Genomic DNA, 21138 nt, shown 5'->3' with positions numbered 1-21138 from the left:
CTGCCATTTAAAACCGATATTGTGTACCCCGCTTAAGAGTATGTCATTAGATACGATATTCGATTGTATAAACTACCAATTAATCGATAGTAGAATCGATACTCTGCCAAACAGGCAAATGAAGTTTTCAGTTCAGATAATTTTGTGAATACGGGTGAGTTGGACGTGGAATTTTTTGGTAAACTCGGAACAAAGAAAAGAAAAATAAGCTAATATACATTTTGCTTATATATATGGAAAACTGGAAAGAAAAATATAAATACTGAACTGTTAATTTTGTTTGTTGTAACATAATACATAACAAAATATCGAAATGCAAGTCTTTTTATTGTTAGATTTTGAGTGTGCTTAGAAAGAATAGCACTAAGTTGAAAAGAAAAAATATGGATAAAGAATTAAGAAAAAAGCTGACTAATTTAGGCCATTTTGAAATGACTGTCCCTGAGAAAAACAAATAAGTCATATTGTGAAATATTTCACTCAAATCGAAAAGAAAAATTAATTACGAGTTATTGATTTCATCGTTGGATTAGTGTGCTGCTGTACTTTTATGGTAATATGGTGAAATTGCGTTGTATATAATTTTTTCCTGGTATACATAAAAATAAAATGGCGTCGGTACAACGGGGCGTTGACAAAAAGGTGTATAAAAATTGTAATAGATTCCGTTTTAATGTATTGGTATGGTTCTTAGCTAAGCTAAAAACCTTATTGCTGAGTTGTGTTTGGTATCGGTATGTGTTGTTATCGATTTATGCTCTGTTTCAATAGCACACACAAGGGGTCTTCACATCAATTAATCGTTTGTTCAATTGTGAGGGAAAATGTTTGTAAACACATTTAAAACAAACATCTTCAGCCATGGCTGTCTTATTTAATGATTACATATCTGTCAAAATCCAAATGTCATAGAAATCGACTATTATCGATAATTATTAAGTTTAATTTGAATTATATTCCTAAGGTCAGAATAAATAAACGCTTTTTTGACTGGCTTAAGTCATATGCTGGCTACTTCGTAGAGGAACAAAGAAGTTTTAGGTTGACTCAGTTCAATTTTGACCCTAGGCTCTTTTGTTTTTTTTTTTCAGCCAGTCAAAAAAAGCTTGTAATGTATTCTCTACATTTTGTATTATTTATCTTTCGCCAAAAAAGCAGTCGAAATCTAATTGTATTATTGATAACGAAGTTATAGTACGTTTAAATGGAAACTATATTCTGAAGGTGAGAATATATAAAACGCTTTTTTGACTTTTCGATGACTTGGCTGGCTTCTTCGTAAGGGAAGAAAGGAGTTTTAAGTTGACTTTGTTCGATTTTGGCCCTACAGTTCCTTATTCTTTTCCGAAGAAGCCTGCCGATGACTTAAGGCAGTCAAAAAGTGTTATGTGCTCTCTTCTTTACATTTTTATTATTTATCATTCGTCAAGAAATTCTCTAGTTTTAATTTTGTAATCAAGATTTTTTTCTTTTGACTATTTAAGAATAGTTTAAATTTGTTGTTTTTCCAGAACTGTAAGAATATAAACGTTTTTAAAACAATAACCTATTTTTCCTTCATGATATCGAAAAAAACTCCAAAACTAGTAGATTCGTACAGGTAGTGGGACCGAGTAAAAGATATTAAACGTTTTATAACAATAACAGATCTTTCTTTTATGATATATATTTTATATATCGTACAAAATCAGAAAACTTGTAAGTTCTTGTGGGATTTAGAACAGAGCAAATGTTCAACTTCGGTGTTTCCTCACGGAAGTGCCAATGTTCAATATATATTTTATGATTATATTCGTTTTATAAATGTTGCCAGAGATTCCAAGATTTCTAACTTGGCGGACTCCCTTTATAGGTCAAATGAAAAATATAAAGAAAATCTTTTTATTCCAAAATTTCATAGAACACAAATCTATGATATCGAAAAAATTGGAACAGAGTAACTGTAAAAATGTTGACTACGATAAGCGATTTTCCCTTTGTGATATTGGAAAAATTTGAAAAATAGTAGATTCTTGCAGATTCCGAAACAAAACAAATGCGAAGTATATCTTTAAAAAATTAAATCTTTGACGTATCCTTGTCAAAATGCATATTCATAAATGCATTCTATATATAATAAATAATAATGGCCAAAGTTTAAAGCGCGTGTTAAGCCATTTTACGCGTTAAATAATACCGATAATAACTACACCGAGAGGGTCAATATCGATAAATCAGTCTTCTTCCGGTTTTATCGATAACATTTTATATTAAGTGGCAATCAGTTGCTTTTTTTAGGACAGGAAAATTGTCTTAATTACCCTATTCATGAATATCTGCACCTGTCAATTTATCTGTCAAATAAAGAAAAGAGGTTAAACTGTAATAAACCCCTACTATAACATGAACAGTAAATCAAGGGAATGCAAAAATACGCGATAGAGTCTTCCACGGTCATATAAACTACTTCAACACTTCTGCTTTATGTAAAACTTTTTACTATGAAAAAATATTTTTCCTATACGATATCGAAGAAAATTGCAAATTTAGTAGATTCTTGCCGGTCTGGAAAATTTGGCCGGTAGTTTTTGCAACTACTGCTTTATTAGTGGATACATTGAAAATGTTTTAGAGAATGCGTTTCTAAAAACAAAAGAAATATATCAAATTATAGTATGTGCCACATTTAATTTTACATGCAAGTGTTTAAAATTTACTTTCAAAGCCACAACTCAATTTTTCAATATTTATATACATATATATTTTTAATCACAAATTAAAATAATTTAAACACTATGTTATCGAAATTTTGTTTTTGAAACTTTTCAGAAAAAGGCAATGTTTTTTTTTTGACGTTTAAGATAAATTTAGTTTCGCAGTGTCGCATGTATAAATTACATTTACAAATCGATCAAACAATATTGTCCGATTACCATGCTAACACAACTGACAACTTATCGAAAAATGTTATAATCAATTTTCGATATACTTCGTTTGCTGGGATAGGGACTCGATGCACTTCTAACATTACATTGATATGTAACACCCTGTTAGCCAGCATAATCTACTACAAATGTAGACATGTGTTTACATTTGCCGTACAGCACCAACGCGTTTAGTTATTAAGAGAATTCGAGGGAGACTGCACGTAGCGTGCTTCAATATTTATTCCTTCCCGCATTTAAATCAAGTCAGCAGAATTTAGTTTTATTATCTTTGTTGTAAATTTTAAATAAAGCTAGGTAATACATTTGTTGTTGTTTTTCGTAAATAAAGCAAAAAATTGAATAACAGCAAAGGGGAAAGATTTCATTTCTTTCTTTCCTTTTGTTTGAAGTGTGTTTTTCTTTTCTCTGCACTGATGAAGTTAAAAATGTGTACAGAGAATTTTTTGCTAGTTTTGCAAATTATTAATTGTAAAATTGTTTTTATTGTAGATTATTAATAGAAAAGAGAAACAAGAAAATTACAAATCAATGGATTAGTGGAATAAATAAAAAGACAATTACGTAATCACGAAGATATATTTTCACAAAAAAAGGAAAGAAAAAACAAACGGTAACTACGCAAAAGAATTGTGTTAAGTCTAATTGAAAACAAGAGAGAAAACAAATGACGTAAAACGTAATAAACCCCCCAGAGAGGCAAGCAAAGCAAAAGAAACCCATTTGTATACCCCGATTGCGGATACACACAAATACCAGTTTTGCAGTTAATTGTTGAGGGAGAATTACCAGAAAATATCAAGAAAATGGTGAGTTTTTGGTTAAAAAAAATAATTGACTAACAAAATGCCAATAAATAATTATTGAATAGAAAATGTGTTTTATTCTTTCCAATTATGATGTTTAATTGACATTTAATTTTTTCAATGCTTTTTTGTTATTGTTTTTTTTAGCCACGTATAGTGCCAATACAGTTATTGAAATGCCTTAAGGTATTATTAGATGATAATGGCGGCATATTGAGCGCCGGAGAAGTCAAAAGATTAGCTAGGTAGGCATAAATAAAAAATGTTTTATTCCCCCCACCAAGTGTTTTACTGGTTGGCTTCGCACGTATTTTATTTAGATTACCACCTCGTGTATTGTTATCTCTGTTTTGTTAGTGTGTGCAGCCGGCCATTATTACACTTTTAATCTATTACAATAACAGTGTTGTATTTTTTGACTGATTGAATGTTTTCCTATTTCCTCTACATTTTTTTCACTTACAGTTTGATGACCAAATATTCCAAAAAATTGGTTTCCAAATGCATTTATGTGCAAATTCTAAAATGTACCAAAACCGAATTGCTGGGAGAGTTTATGGGCGCCGGTGGCTGGTCTTTGGTATATACCTGGTTAAATGACGCCATTCGTGCCATGAATTGGCCGCTGGTCCAAGAGATATTGGAATTGCTGTTACTGTGTCCTGTGGATGTCAATCGCCTCAAGATTAACTCGGCCCCAAAACTTGTAAAGGGTCTTTGCAAGGATGGCGGTAATGAAGGTAAGAAGCATGAATATCGTAAAAAAGAAATTGCAATGTTTTACATTTTTAAATATTCAGAACACACTGCAACGATTAATTTAATTGAGACCACTTTAATAATTATACATTCCATACCACTTAGAAAAATCGAGGGAATGGGTTAGATAACTTCTGTTGGAATTGTCCATGGTTAAAAACTACTGGGAAGTACTGAAAAGACCCCGAAAAACAAATGGAGATTTATTTACATTTATATATAAAGAAGAGGCTGACTGAATGCTGAGACAGAGATTTGAAATGCTTTGTTACGAGGGGCGATATATGCAAGAATGTATAGAAATTGCATTTCAGAATGTTTCGAAATTTTGTATAGCATTCCATCTATTGATATTGGGCAAAGGAAAAGCTCTGTTAGAAATATTAATTAATGAGCATACTTTTGGGCTGAAAATGACTCTAGATTTTTAAGATTAAACATAGGTTTTGTTCAGATAAAAATGGATTAGGCAAGATCGTCCGAGTCTCGACTTGATAATACCTACCTTGTAATGGGTGTATATGTTTCTTATTGTAAGGAATTTTATTGAGGATGATGACTGATGTTGAAAAACTTTGTTTTATTGCATACTTTTGTCTTATATGGTTTCGTTTCATGCTCAATATTTGAGGGCCCCTGTTGTCAGTATTTCATAGCATACAATCTCGGCTTTTATATATAATTTTAACATAAAAAATCCACATAATTAAAGTAACATTTTATCCTATCTTTTGCATTTTGAGAAATGCACTGTGAATTTTACATAAAATTCCTATTAATTCTTCATTTTATCAGCCATGTTACATCGCTAGAAAGAGATTTTAAGCATATAGTCTGTCCTCATATGTCTAAGGTTAACAAATATCATAATACCAGATCCAGACCACATGAAATATGTTTTAAAACCAAGAAAGCTAATTCATATCCCAAGAATATTTAAAATATGTTGGCCATATTTAACTTTTTGAAAACATATCCTCTTTTTAATGTTAAAAACATTTCTTGGAAAAAATGCACTTCAAAGAATTCATGCCTGTAATTTGTCACGTGATCCACAATTTAAAACGCATTTTATTGGGAATTCCCAAAAAATGTCAATGCGTACCTAAACAACCCTGATTATCTATGTTTGAAAGTATGCGTGTCTGTGGAGACTGTACTAACAACAACCGTAGTTTTGACTAGGTGCCACTAATCTCCTTTCCATGTTTGTGGCCTTATCAGCACTACATGTGTTTGTTATTAGTGTCTCTTTAATGAAATATCTCAAACATGCTCGACATTACATTATTAAGGTGGTATATTGACAAATGAATTAGCCAACATCTGATATTTAACCAATCGTTATACGTTTCCAACTGCTGCTGATCTAGGTGATTTGTGATACCTACACCATCCTGACCATATTGAAAGAAACACAAATAATTCCTTACCTAGCACCCCTCGGTTGGGCAGAATATAGGTACTACCTTATAAAGGTGTTGAGATTGAAAACAGCTGCTGCTGCTTTTTACAAATATATTGGGCAGGTAGTTTTTTTCTGGGTATTTACGGCTCTTCAAAAGAGAAATAGATAGCCGTTTGTTGTTCTCTTCCCATATATAGTAATAAACACATGACTCAATGTGAATATTCAACATTTTGACTTTGGTGTGTTAGTACCCATTCACAACCATTCACATTTTATTGTCTCTCGTTGTGTCATTGAGAGAAGTGCTTTTAAATAAAATATTTCTATACTAACTTGTTTTGTGTGCGCCATACATTTTAAGTGCAAATAAAAACATAATATAAAAACTTGATAAGAATACAAAAAGTGTGAAGGTGTAATAGTTTACAATAGAAGAAGGTCGGTTTCGATTTTCCCCATTTCAAATTTGATAATTAACACACGTACATAGAATTTTTTTTATTATTTATTAATATTTTTATTATGTAACATAAAAATAGTGTCGAGTATCTCCCCCGCTTATTTTGTTGACTCAAGCTCTCAAGTTATAAAAAAAGCTACAAGTCATTTCATGTGGATCTTCAAAATGGATTTACGAAAGCATTTCTGTGTACATCTGTGAAAATGAAGTTTAAATTATGATCCTCTAAATCAAATGTATTTATGATTTACAAACTATTCCAAAACAATACATCTATATATGATAATCACTCGGATGCGCAATTTATATTTAGGCAAATGCGCTAGCCCTTTCAATGTGTCAACATACCTAAATATGACTCCCTTTCAACGAGTTTTTACTCCTTTCAAGGAAATTTTTAATATATATTCAATATAAAATTTATTATTTTCTCAATATAACACTATAGTAAAGACTAAGTATAATACTGTTTGAAACGTAAATGATTGTTGTCATTGCGATTTTTTTCAATAATTTATACGAAACATATAATATTGTCTACCCAGAATCCTTACTAATTTAAGCTGTTTATTTCATTATTCTAGGCGTACGCATACTAGCTAAACGTTTAGTGGAACAGTGGCTTAAAGTTGTCACAGAAAATCCCGAAGCTACATTACCCAATACGATCACAACACCACCAGCTGTAACATCAACGCCAACAGTTAACAATATGACACCACAAGCAACAGCAGCAGCAGTTGTTAAATCACCACCTGTTGCAGTTGTTGCACCCATGGTAACTCCTGTTAACATAACACAACAAACAGTGGCATCGACAATAGTCCAGGCAAACAGCTTTAATGCAGCACAACAACAACAAAATATGAAGGCAGGAATTACAGCAAGACAGCCACAAAATGCTGCCAAAACAAAATCTAAAATAATTCCAAAACAGGAACCTCAAAATGAAGATGAGGAGGAGGAGGAAGAAGAAGAGGAACACGACGAAGATGCCGAAGAAGAAGATGAATGCCATGAGGAGGAAGATGAAGAAAAAGATCCCTTGGGTGATGTTGCAGAACCCATATCAAACACATCCTATAGTCTAACTCCTGCCCAGAAAAAAGCCACAGAATCTGGTTTGGTCTATAAGATTGTTGTGAAAAATGGCAATCAATTCTTGGCCAAAGTTCCCAAAAACAGTAATGACGAAACAGTAGTCAAGACAGAAACACCATCAAGTGACAAAGAAGAAGAAGAAGAGGAAATAGACGAAGAAGATGACATCAATGATGAGGTGCCAGAAGAGAATGAAGCAGAGGATGAAGAGTCTGTGGAAGATACCACTGATGCGGCTGTGGATGACACTAAACCCAATGAAATTGAGGAAACTGATGACAACAGCTCCTCTTTGGATAAACCAGAAAAAGAGAATGACAGCAACAGTGGTAATGAGGATGATGCAAAGGTGAAAAACAAATCCGAGGACATAAAGAAATCCGAGGACAAAAAATCTGATGAATCCGATAAATCTATGAGTAAAGAAGGTAAAAGTTCCAAGGACAAAGATAGACGTAGTAGCAGCAGCAATGAAAGAGAAAAGGACAAGGAAAGCAGCAAATCCTCAAAAAGCTCCTCTTCCAGCCACAGATCTTCGTCGTCTTCCAGCCACAAATCTTCATCGAAAAGTAGTTCTTCATCATCCAGCAAATCCAAATCATCATCGTCGTCCTCATCCTCATCACATCGCAGTTCAAGTGATAAACATAAAAGCGATAAGGAACGCTCTAGTTCCAGCAAAGACAAAGAACGTAGCAGTTCTAGTTCCAGTTCTAGCAAACACAGATCCTCGTCATCAAAGTCCAGTTCATCTTCTAGTTCCAAAGATAAATACCGTGATAAGGAAAAGTCATCATCATCGTCCTCGTCATCATCTTCATCAAAGAACAAAGATAAGGATCGTGATTATGAAAAGGACAAAAACAATTTTTCGTCATCGTCTTCTTCATCTTCATCTGGAGATAAATTAGCGAAACTAAGTAAAAAATCCAAGGATGACACAACATCTTCATCCACTGCTGCTAACAATGATGACTCCAACAAGCCCACATCAATAACAATCCCCTCCAAAAAGGCATCGATGTCAATTGAAATTCGTAAAGATGCCGAAAAGTCTAAGACCGTAAAAACCTACAAATCTCAATTCCGTTCCCATGGTTTGACTGAAGAAGCTCCACCACCACCGTCGCGCAAAGGCCTTAAGAAACCCTCCTCTAGTGCTGTGACACCGGTTTTGGGCGGCTCCATATTACCCACATCTCTGCCCTCTTCCCTGAAAAGATCCTCGCCTCCACCGCGTGACTCACCCACAGAGAAGAAACCTAAAATAGATATGAACAGTGTACCCTCTGCCAGCGAAAAGCCTGGAGCCATTAAACTTATACCCCCTAAGAAGAGTAAGTATTTGACTTGTAGAACCCCTACTAATTTTGGTTTTTCTCATCTATTTTCAGAGAAAACAATGGCAATTCATTGTGTGGGGCTTTTGCAATTAAGTATAACTTTTTTGTTTTTTATTTGGTTTTTTTATTTAATTGTTTACTCCCAAACGAACGTATTTTTAACCCTCTACATTTTGAGAAAAAGAAATTGTGTGTGGTTATACGAAAATTTAAACAAAAGTGTATGCTGCTGCCGTTGCGTTGCTGGTAATATAAAACATGTGATAGCTATACTCCTCCCAGTGTCATACGTCAACATGCAACCACTCCACACCAATGTTTGATGACTCATACCGTTTGTTGTTGGCTGCCTGTGAAGATGGCTGGCTGACTGACTGGCTGGCTGGCTGGCTGAACAATGGATGAGAAGAGCTGTGTTAACAGAGAGAAAGAGGGAGGAAAGCAAATCATCATTGGCCTCACTTTTTATGTTGTTGTTGTTGATGATGATGATGTTTACTATGATTTTTTTTTTTGAACAGCAACGTTTCGGTTATTTTACGTTATATTCTAGTGTGGTGAATGTGATTTTGATCTCGCTCTTTTTTTTTCAAAACATTAATGGCTTTATTACACACCGTGTATGCGGAAATTCGAAAGAAAGAGAAAATTTTTGAGAGAGAATATTCTCGAAAGAGAACAACGTTTATAATGAAAAGTGTAGTGTTGGAAAACGTTGCTGTTTGCATGAGTAAAACAATTTTATTTGGCAAATATGTTGAGGTTATGTCAAGGCAGGAATGGTTTCTGTAGGAGGGTTTTATGCACTTTTTAGGATCGGATATTATTTAGTGATACTGAATCGATGTTTTTTTATGCCGAAAACTTATTATCGGTTGTCTATCGACTTAAAGAAGGGGGTTCCCTTTCACTTTAGAAATCTATAACTGAAGTCTTTAAAAAAAGTACCTTCTTACAAAGTAATTTTCATTTGGAATGATTCATACAAACACCAAGATGTTGATTTTAGGATACATATGTAAAGGCCCTGAATTATAACTTATTTCAATCGAAATCTTTGCGGCTTCCATTATAAATTTCTACTAGAGGGCATTATTTTTCTATACACTCAAAAGAATGAACTTGTCATTTGTAATAAAAACTGCCCTATTGGCTAAGTAATCTTTCGTTCATTCATTGATATGAACCAATCATTTTCATTGAGGTTGGGAACGTTCAAGAGCTAACATTTGTTTTTCCTATTTGAATCAATATGAATTTTCATACGTCCCATTGCGTCCCAAAAAAGCCTAATGGCGAATTACCAAGACGAGACGTTTAGTACTAAAACAGCCTGATGTTGTGTGAGACATCGCTTTTTCTCAATTTTCTTTTCGATGGTTGTCTTCTACTCCAGGCCTTGTACGGTGGCCATATGACAACTAAACTCTTTCTAAATAGGAAACAAAACATTTCTTCTAGTATCTGAAAGAAGACAACCAAGCCAAACTTGATGGAATAGTGACGACTTTTCTTTTGCGTATTATTCTTAGACTTCTAGTTTCTGAAAGAATACAACCAACCCAAACTTAAAGGAATAGTATCGACCTTTCTTAAGTAATGTAGTCATTCATTCATTGATTTGAAGCAATACCCATTTCTATACGTCCATCCCACTTTTCCAGTGCACTTTTCCATTAGGGAATGTACCCAGTGGTTGCACTAGATAAACATAATACCCATTGCGTGCTAAAAGGACTTCCAATGGCGATCCGATGATCAATATATTCGACATGTTGAGTACTAAAATACGCTGTTTATTAAATGCTGTAAGATATCGCGTTTGCTTATTTTTTTTTCGATGATTGTGTTCCATCTTGACACCTATAGAACCGTTTCTTTTTGGAAAGTTCTTCTGGTTTTCAAAAAATTTGAGTATTATTCTGAGGAAACAAAAGATTCTAAGAAAGCGAAATTCGCAAGTTCATCTAGTCTATGAAAGAAGAAACCTCAAATTTAAAGGATTGGTGACGACCTTTAATTTGACTATTATTCTGGAGAAACGGAAATTGCAGTAAGACACTAGAACTGTGTTTTAACGAGTTTCTCTCGAACTCATTTCTTTCTCCGAAATAATGCACAATCCGTTTAAACATTTACATTGGAAAATCAAATTGACATGACTTCTACCATAAGAAAGAAATTGTCATTTTTAGGCACGGAGGTAATGAATTAAGGGATCAGAAATATTTGTGGGTTCAGTAGTGAATATCTCTATTTATTTACCCTTATGGCAAAAATCGGTTTCATACAAGTGATACCTTTAATTTACCGAAAAATTTTGTGAGTTGACAACATTAAAAGCAATTTGTTATTAATTTTAAAAACATATTTTTGCTACCAAAATTCCTCAGTAACATACACTCTTGATAAAGGTGAAAAACTCCAACAAAATGTCGGGAGGAAAATGAAATAAATCTTCGTTTTATTGTTATTAAATAAAAAACGGACCAAAACATATGTAAATATTGTTGTTGGCTAGTTAGATAATCGCATTGCAGGAGAAAATCGGAAATATCTCGTGTTTGTATTGATTTCGACAACCTGCGAAAAACGTCAGCAGCTCTTCCTATGACATCAACGAGGTTAGATACAAGATTAATAATTTTTAACAAAAAAAAAAAAAAAAAAAAAAAAACATATCTTCCTCTCCTACTCCGTGAGATGAAAAAAAAATATGTAAATGGCAACGACATTTCCAACATTACCATCCAAATCCACCACTTCCGTTCTTAAAAAAGAACTTATAAAACGTCACAAAAAATGAGCAACGCGTGCGTAAACAATAATGGTGATCGCGGTGAACTTGTTTAACCCCCAAAAAAAGGGGTTACTTAACGGGTGATGTATGGCAATGCAAACTATATGTGATAAGTATACAATATGATATATTTTATTTTTATTTACACCTAGATTTAAACTTACTATAATTGAAAAAAAGAAACTGCAATAATAAAAAATTTACTTATTGCAATCAATAAAATACATACAAACAAAAAAAAATACAAAAATCAACCAATGAATAGTCCTTGAAGTTTGGTAGTAGTCGATGTAGTAATGAGCAATTTCTGGCTATAAGATTGATTTGTTACACACACACTGACTGCTTCACTTGACTTGTACGTTCAAGGGCATGAGAGCTAGAGGCGACAATTGTGATATGTTTTAGATGATGATGATGATGATGTAGTAGAGTGAGAAACTAGGTGATGGAAATATCTTGGTTAATATATTTCTAAGTTGAATCCAGGAAACATTTTGACCTGCATTTTCATAATAGAATGCCTATTTTTGAAGACATACGATGAATGATTAAAATGTATGTCCCCTGAAAGGATTTCAATTTCTTTTTAATCTAATTACTGATGAGTAGTATGAGGAAGTATTTGAATTGAGCTTATCTGCCAAATGCATTGATTTTTATTTTCATATTTCCACTCTTCAGATTTTCTTGTCAATCTTAAAGGTTCAATTCGTTTTATTATGAATGTCGTTTTTGACTGCTCCAAGTAAAAGAACCGCAAATTTAATATTGGTAAAAAATACCACTCAAATGATCGTGTTAGACCTGTCAAATAATGACATTTTGTCGAAAACACACATGGATTGCTATCCAGCATTAACAGTTCACTTTTGGGGATGGCTTGCTTACTTGTCCTATTAAAAATAAACAGGGAGGAATCTTCCTGTTCTTTTGGAATGAGTTAAGTTAGTGAAAATGAGATAGGATTTGAAGCCTTTCTCCTTCCGTTTTCATTTCGATATGACAACTGAAATTCGATGGAGAAATAAACCCCAATTACACTTAAGTTTTTTTTTGACACAATTTTTAATATTCTTGCTGAATAATGGCTTTGAGTGAAAGAGGCGTTCCTTTAGCATTTAGATTAGATTTGAAAGAAGCTATTTAAGGTTTTCGACAGCTCCATAGTCTATATTGTTTTCACAACACGTTAGTGGATATACTTTTCAAAGAGAAAAGGGGAGGAATTGTGGATCGTTTTATGTAAGACCATTAGATCTACAGGACTTTTGCTTTACATAAGCTTTATTGAGTTCGTGTTGAGCTCATTCATATTTTTACCTGATTTAATTATAAAGAATTTGTCTATAAATTTCTATTTTCAATCTTAAGTTTCTTCTTAACTCTGCTGTTATAATTACTGTTCTCTTGCTTTGGATCAGATGCTTATAGTACTGGAGCTATTGACATAAACATAAACTTCATTCTATGCCCCTCCTACTTATCCAATATTGGTTGTCTTACAAATCTTATAAAACATTGGTTCAATACAGATATATAGACTGATACGTATTCAATATACTATTTGTTGTACATTTCCATTGAAGAATATTGAATGTTTATACCTGTTTTAACTTAAGAACCATTTCGGCAATTCCGATTTAAATACCCTTCCTCATTAACATTGTTTGTTAATTTCTGTATGTTGTTTCTATTGGAAATTGAAATCCATGAGCTCCTTTTTAATGTACAGATCATGAGCCCAAAATGTGTCGCAATGTGTCTCCATGATTTTGACAAAAATTTATATCGGAACATGATATTTGATTGTAGATAAAGTGACAGATGCATAGACCAGATCATCGTTTAAATATGCTGGTATTTGGTATGCCAGTTCGATGTATTAACAATATCTTTCAAATTTCCGAACTAGCAGAATAGATAGATGTCGATTCTTCAAAATACTAAACCGATATAGGCTTACCCATATTCAAATAAGATGGCATAATATGATGTCAGAATTGGAAATGTAACATTTTCTATGTAACATTATGTTATTTTAATGTACTTAAATTGTGTCATTCAAATGGTTTGCAAATTCCCGAGAGTAGTTAGAATTTTAGTTTCTTGGTCAAACTCTTACATATAGTGTAAAAACCTCAACTGTGATTTCCAAATGATTGGATTTCAACATTTAAATTTCAAATTGCATTCTTAAGACAATTACCATTCAGCTTCCGGAACCGACTGGTTGAAATACTTGATAATATTGTATATATACAAGGATATATATCATTGTAATTAAAGAAGGAATACAAAGTCCAGTATATAGTTTATAAAACAACTTCATCTGAACTCTTTCACATTGCGTCGCTATCCCTATATTATATAAGACTTTAAACATGCCCGATAGACAATTTAACAAAAATGTTATTACATTCTCTTCCTATTTAACATTTTGTGCACCTATAGTTCGAAGGTTTTGCATGTTTAAGGATACGATTTCATTTGGCCTAATATAATAGTTTTTCGGTTTTCAACGTGAGTAACTAGCTCCAGTCATCCTAAGACGATTAGTTATTAGGATTTTAATAGTTTTCTATAGCACAGAAATGAACAGTTGACATAATAACATTTAACGAAGCTGGTTCGTAATGAGCTGCTTAATTAAAGGCAAGCTAAGTTGAACCCTTTGTAAAAGCCTGTCCCTCATATTCTATATTAACATTCCGATAGATTTATATTAAAAAGAGGAACAATGTTGTCCCCATCGCTTCTTTTCCAATTACTTTTAAGACTAGTTTTTGCATCAAGATCATAATAGAATAGGTTAAATTTGCCTCAGCTGCCCAACTTCATACTTGGAGAAATCGCGGTGCATTATGTTAAATATTAAGATCTGTTTTAAGATCTATTTAACAAAGTACAGCCCGCAATTACAATTCTGACATTGGGTTCATACAATACAAAATAATTGAAACATTAAAACAGCGATATTTTACTACCAAGCTCAAAGGAACTATCGAAAGCGTTTATTTACTGGGTTTAAAATATTTGTATATAGCTTATTTAGATCGGATGTTATAGGATTTTATATTTTAAGTGAAAATGTTATAATATTTGCGATACAAATTGCGTAAGGGTTCTTCTAAGCATCTTTATAGCAAATAATTGCGAACTGATTTCTTAAAATTTCCTCCTAATTTCGTTACTTGTGGAAGATAATTGCCCTTTATATTTCCATTTTGTCAATCAACGTCTATGTTTTTCCCCTTTTTGTATGTCTATACAATTCTGCTCATTCCGACAATGAAATATTAATATTATTTAATTGCTTTCTGATCCATGATCTTACATAGGGCAAATCTTTCTTTCAAGGCTTATAAGACTTCTTATTTATAACATTCAACCGATGTGGATTTCTTTCTTGCCTTCTTAGACGGTAGTTAGTTTCTAATTCTGCCAGCTTTGCTTTGATATAAAGTGTTTCTGGATTTGTTTCCCTTTTTCTTTTCTACGACGCGCCTTAGTCTTCAATTTCCTTCAATGAATTGTAGTTAATATTGCTGGAAGCAGTCCTCACTGTCACTCGTATTCTTTCATTTGCCAATTTCATTCAGTTTTTATTATTATTGTTAGTGGTAATAATATTATAAGTATTTTTGTTATGCTTACTATGGTTACTATTAATACCCTAATTATTATACCCTAATTATTGAATTTATTTTATAATTTCATATGAACTCCTTACCTACACTAAGAAAAGATTTTGCTATTTTTGTGCTTACATCTCTTTTCAGCATCCTCAATAAATGATTGCAAAAGCTCAACTCAATGAAATGCCCAGTTTTCTCTTTATTATAATTTTGAATATATATCTCAATCCATATCACAAAAACGAAATACTAATTTTCTACCTTTCTCTGTTTTTGCTTGCAGTACAAACCCTGGTTGAGACGAATCTCTTCTCAGATGCTCTGTCGGCAGCAACAGGACCCAAAAAAGTGGCAAAACGCAAACGTGCCAATACCCCCTTACCTGCTACAGCATCCAGTCCAGCGACCGGCAAGGAGGGTCCATCACCTCCAACTAGTCCAGATATGCCTAAGGTTGCACCATTGAAATTCTATCAAGATACCTTGGATGAATCGAAGACAGAAGATTCAAAATCGGACAAAGAAAACGAAGAACAAGATCAGACAACATCAGCTAGTAAGAAATCCACCGACGATGATCAAAATACTGACAAGGAAAATGAAGATGATGACGATGACATTCCATTGAAGAAAGTCAAGGAAGATATAGAACAGAAGGTAGCCCAGGAAAAGAAGAAGGATTTGGAGGATGTCAGTGGCAGTGCAGGAGTAATTGACATTACCAAAGAAGGCGAGGAGGGGGTGAAGGCCAAAGAAGATACAGCCAATGATGATGCATCTTCCGATAATACAAGTGATGTTGTGGTCGTTAGGAAACCCGGTCCTGGTTGTGGTCCCAATGGTCCACCCGGTGTTCTTATGTTACATCGTCGCAAGGGACCCAAGAAGAAGTTGACATGGCGTCCCCAGGAATCCCTGGAACAGATACGCTTCTTTGAACTTGATGAAAACGAACGTGTCAATGTTACCAAGACCTCATTTATGGATATGAAAAATTTGGAACGTTTCAATGAACGTGATGCCATTGTAATGGCTCGACGTGGATTCAATCAGGAAGATAACATGGAACCACAAACAAGCTGGCGGCCCTTAATTGAAGTGGACGATGTACCACCACATCCCGACGGCAGCCAGTCGAAGCAAAGAAAAATCCAAGCGGAACGTGAAATGACTACATTGCGGGCATTGTACTTTACTCATGCTCTCATACCCGACTCGCCGGCTGAAGCTGAGATTGAACCAGTTTTCAATCATGATATACCACTGATACCCTTGGACGATTTGACAGGAAATCCAGATGCTGTTAATGACTTTACAAGCATGCCTTGGCCAGAACCAAGGGGCTCACCAAAGGATGGTGATATTGCCATTATGGCCGGCACCGGTGGTTTGGGCAGTCCTGTTGATATGTTTGGTGGTCCCAAGACATTAATGGGTAGTGCTTTACCTCCTAATAATGCTGTTGGTTTGGGTGCTGCATATGTGGCAGCTGCCGCCAAAGCAGCTCCCTTCAATAATAATGTTAATCCCTTCGGTGTTAATACACCCAATGGTCCACCAATTAATGCCATGCAAAATAGTCCACAAGGTCATTGGCAAAGATCACCCAATGGCATGGTAGGTGGCAATGTACCCATGATGGGAAGCGGTGGTAATGGCAATCCATTCAATAACAGTCATGGAAGTCCCATAATGGATATGGGTGGCCCACCCCGTTCCATGGGTGGGGCTGGTCATATGATGAATAATGGCCCCTCACCGAATTTCAACAATCAGTTCGGTCCCGGTAATAACAACAATCCATTTGGTGGTCCAGGTCCAATGAATCCTTTCTCGGGACCTGGTAATAACTTTGGCGGTCCCAATATGATGAATGGCCCCAACATGATGAATGGTCCTAACATGATGAATGGACCTAACATGATGAACGGTCCAAATATGATGAATGGCCCCAATATGATGAATGGACCCAATATGATGAACGGTCCCAATATGATGAATGGTCCCAATATGATGAACGGTCCAAATATGATGAATGGACCCAATAACCGTAACAATGGTGGTAATTGGAGAAACAACTTCCAAGACAACAATGGTGGCGGTGGCAATTGGCGACCAGCTGGCCCTGGTCCAAATAATCGTGGAAATGGTGGTGGCGGAAATGGCAATAACAATAACGGCGTCTGTAAGGCTTTTATGCGTGGTCATTGCCGCCTAGGCAAGTCATGTAAGTTTATACATCCTTCCAAGAGTAAACGCATATAGGAATGGGCTGACTCTTCTTCGCCCAATGAAGATGAGACAACGTCGATACATTCCCCTGCGCTTGACCTCAAATCAAAAAATGACTGTGATAATCTTACTTAATGTGTTGTTGCTGGAATCCGGCCGACGCTTCAAGTTAGACCATAAAAGCCTCTATCTAGAGCAAGAAAGAAACAATGAACTGCTGGAAGTTATCCAGATCGGAAGAGAGAGATCTCAAAGACTGTTTTGTTATTGCTGTATCCAATGCCACATAACCATGTTTATTAAAATATAATTTTTTTAATGAAAAGCTCATAAATATTATGTTGAACTATGAATTATTTCTATATTAGAAGTGAAGTAAAATATGTAAACTAAAAACAAATCGTATAAAATAAAAGATATCTATTAAAATTAAACTATCTCTTAAGAAATTGAGTATCCCAATATATAATGTTAATAAGCAAATAGAGGTAGCATCTACATTAAAGAAACATGTCGTTCAATATATTCATAACTCTATATATTTTTTACAATCAATGAACGTACCATTTTGCATTTCCCCAAATTGTTGTTTTATAAAACAAAACAAATACTTCCTTATGAAAAGAAATTGTATCTTGTTTTGCGCTTAGCTATTAGGCATACATCTCTGATATGCATTCGTTCCAATCTTGCATTAACCATGCACAGATCGGGTCATGTAAAGACATTCGCATTTCATTTATATTTTTCTGTAAAATTGAAATCTCGCTAATTTTTTTCTTAACTTTGTGTTGTAATTTATTTAATTTCAAATGAAAATGTCGTTTTAATCATCAAACCAACATGGCATACTATATACTATATACCCACATAAAATTGTAGTAATTATAATAGAAATGTAATCAATATAAAAAGAAATATTTCAATTTTGTACAAACTGAACTTGTTTTCGTTTCCCCTTTTTTGTTATATATTATACTGGCCGCCAATACAAACATAATATATATATGGCTTAGTGTACCTAGTAAAGATTAAAACTTAAATTTAAGTTGTTTTATTTTAAATATACATTAAAACACAACATCAATTTACTTAATTTAAATAAGAATTATGTAGGTTTTGTACAATCTAAAATAGTACCTATTTTATTAAAAGTATAAAAGTAATAAATAAAATCAATCAATGTTGAACTAAAAAAGAAAAATAGAAAGCTATTATTTTTTAATTATTTAACAAAAAAATCCAACACTGTTCTATGAAGGGCAAATTTTAAATATTCATTTAAATATATATTGTGGCATTTCTGAATTTTAAGCCTTTGAATTGTCCCTGAAATAAAAAATAATCTTATGTGAGTTGTGCAATTTAGGCCAAGGTCGAATGTGTTCTGCGTGATATTTCTGGGCCGAAAATCACAACTAAAAAAATGCATTATATCATGTCGACATTCCGGACATAAGTCTTCTGGCACTAAGAGTAGTTTTGACTATACCCATCTCAAATGAGCCAGTGTAACCCTTGGCAGTAAAATCCTTAGTTTGCTGTCGTTGGTGGATGTAATAACATAAAGGACGGCTTCTGGATGCAGGGCTTTCGGTGCTGCTGAGTTTGACAGTTAGGTATGAATTCCACAATGTCCGGGCAGTAGCGATTGTAATCCTTCGTATGGGTTTATGTTCTAATTCTCACATCATTCTGTGTTGGCAAATTTGTAATGTCGGGCTAGAGACATCATATATTTAGATATGTTCTTGAACGTGCGGTTCCACATTTCAAATACATTTCGGTTAGGAAGATCCCACCATTGGCAGTTTTCAGTTCAGAACAGCTTTCAAATGTCATCAATGAACTTTCAAAAGCTTTCAGCGAGCAATGAAAATCTTTCACCTTTATGTTTTGATTTTACAAATACAACAAAAACTCATACCGCCTCAAGAGATAACCTGTTAAATTTGAGGCTTTGAAAAAATAAGATTTTTAATTTTTTTAAGAATAAACTTTTTTAGAAAGCAATTTTATGCATTTTTCTTATTAATAAAATTATTTTTCTTATTAAAAAATTATTATTATTCTTATAATAAAATTAAATTAAGAAAAAAGCATTCTCTTCCCATTAAAGTGTACTCTGCTGGTTTTAGGAGCTTTGTAGAATAACATTTAAATAGGAAAGTTCAAAGCTGTATTTATGCAACGAACAGCGAAAATAGTCCAGCAATATTAAACATACATAAGTGGATATGTGCAATATTTTTCTTTCACATACCTTTATGTATTTGAATTAACAACGACAACAAAAACTCATACCACCTCAAGAGATTACCTGTTGAATTTGACGCTTTGGAAAACATAATATTTTTATTTTTTTAAGAATTAATATTTTCATGTAATTTTCTTATACAAAAACACTTAACATCGCCACAGACATCAAAGTGTAGTCTGTTGGTTTTTGGAGCTTTGCAGAATAACATTTAAATAGGAAAGTTCAAAGCTGCAATTATGCCACGAATAGCGTATATAGTCTAGCAGAATTAATTTGCTCTGTGCTTTTCTGAATCTAAGTTTTTGACTGATCCTCTTCTACAACCAGGAGTAGTAAAACCTCAAAACACACAGCTATCAGGTATTTTTATACCCTCAGCCACATGGCTGGAGAGTATATATCATTTAATAAGACTAAAACGAAACAACTGTTTTAGACTCTCTTTTTGGACCAAACCCGTTTCTGGTCATTTGGAGTCGATCTAACGATGTCCGTTCGTCTGCCTGGCTGGCTGGCTGGTGTACACGATAACTCTTGAAGGGAGTATCCGATTTGGTTCAAACTTGGTACATCGTAATATTATAATCAAAGATCGAGTTCGGAGATGGGAAAGTGTCAGAATTTGGAATAATTATGAAGCTCGTTAAACGAGAAATAAGCATCTGATTCTCTTCAAATTTCACACATCTCAATACTTCTACTAAAAAAAGATATGCTGGGAACATGGAATATATCGGTCCACTCCTTCTTGTATCTCCCCCACATAGAGTCAAAATTTTGAATATCTATGAAGCTAATGAAACGCGAAATTAACATCCATTTCCATTCAGACTCGGTACATCTCAATATTTCTATCAACTCAAGATCTGTTATACAGATGGGAAGGATCGGACCATTTCTCTGGTTTCTCCTCCACATTGGTTTCAAGATGTTAAGAAACGGAACGCTCAAAGAAAGTGAAATGGTTATTCAACTTTCTTCTAATCCCGCACATACACACAAGATCTGTTGTGAAGAATATATATCTGCGAACCCCTTCTGGTACCTCACCCACAAAGGGTCACAATTTTATTTGTGACAACTTGCGAAACAATTCAGCGTTTCTTTACAATTTGCTATATCTAAATATTTCTCTCAACCAGAAACCTGTGATGAATATGGAACTTATCGGAATTTATGATTTTGAATTAAATTAACTTTAGTAAATGTTCGATTTTCTTGTAATTCGGGTGTGCAAACAAACCTTCAGAGATATCACCCTGTATTTCAAACAAATTATAACAAAACGTAAACACCCGACATTTTCATTGTTAATTCAAAATTAAAACTTGATTCCCGAAAGAGTCCTTCCATAGTCGTTAGAAATCTACAGATTTATGTTATGTTGGTTCTTTCACTTAAATT

At 33.9% G+C, this 21138-nt stretch overlaps 1 protein-coding gene across 5 annotated transcripts; it reads left to right on the top strand.

Moving 5' to 3' along the window:
* Positions 1-104: 104 nt before the first annotated feature.
* On the top strand, positions 105-17888 carry LOC101895490 (serine/threonine-protein phosphatase 1 regulatory subunit 10). 5 transcript variants are annotated; one of them, XM_020037350.2, is made up of 6 exons: positions 105-154; positions 3417-3733; positions 3878-3975; positions 4196-4470; positions 6945-8798; positions 15526-17888. In XM_020037350.2, exons 2-6 carry the CDS (start codon positions 3731-3733, stop codon positions 17505-17507), a joined length of 4212 nt encoding a protein of 1403 aa, XP_019892909.1. In that variant the 5' UTR covers positions 105-154; positions 3417-3730; the 3' UTR covers positions 17508-17888. The 5 variants fall into 5 exon arrangements, with proteins under 5 accessions (XP_019892909.1, XP_019892907.1, XP_019892908.1 ...); XM_020037348.2 differs by lacking the exon at positions 105-154 and adding an exon at positions 165-553; XM_020037349.2 differs by lacking the exon at positions 105-154 and adding an exon at positions 2927-3169.
* The last annotated feature ends 3250 nt before the right edge of the window (positions 17889-21138 follow it).

This window comes from Musca domestica, unplaced genomic scaffold (genome assembly GCF_030504385.1).
Source record: "Musca domestica strain aabys unplaced genomic scaffold, Musca_domestica.polishedcontigs.V.1.1 3, whole genome shotgun sequence".
Classification (NCBI taxonomy): Eukaryota; Metazoa; Arthropoda; class Insecta; order Diptera; family Muscidae; genus Musca; species Musca domestica.
The sequence above is the reverse complement of the archived record's forward strand: the minus strand, read 5'-3'. Positions and strand labels throughout refer to the sequence as shown.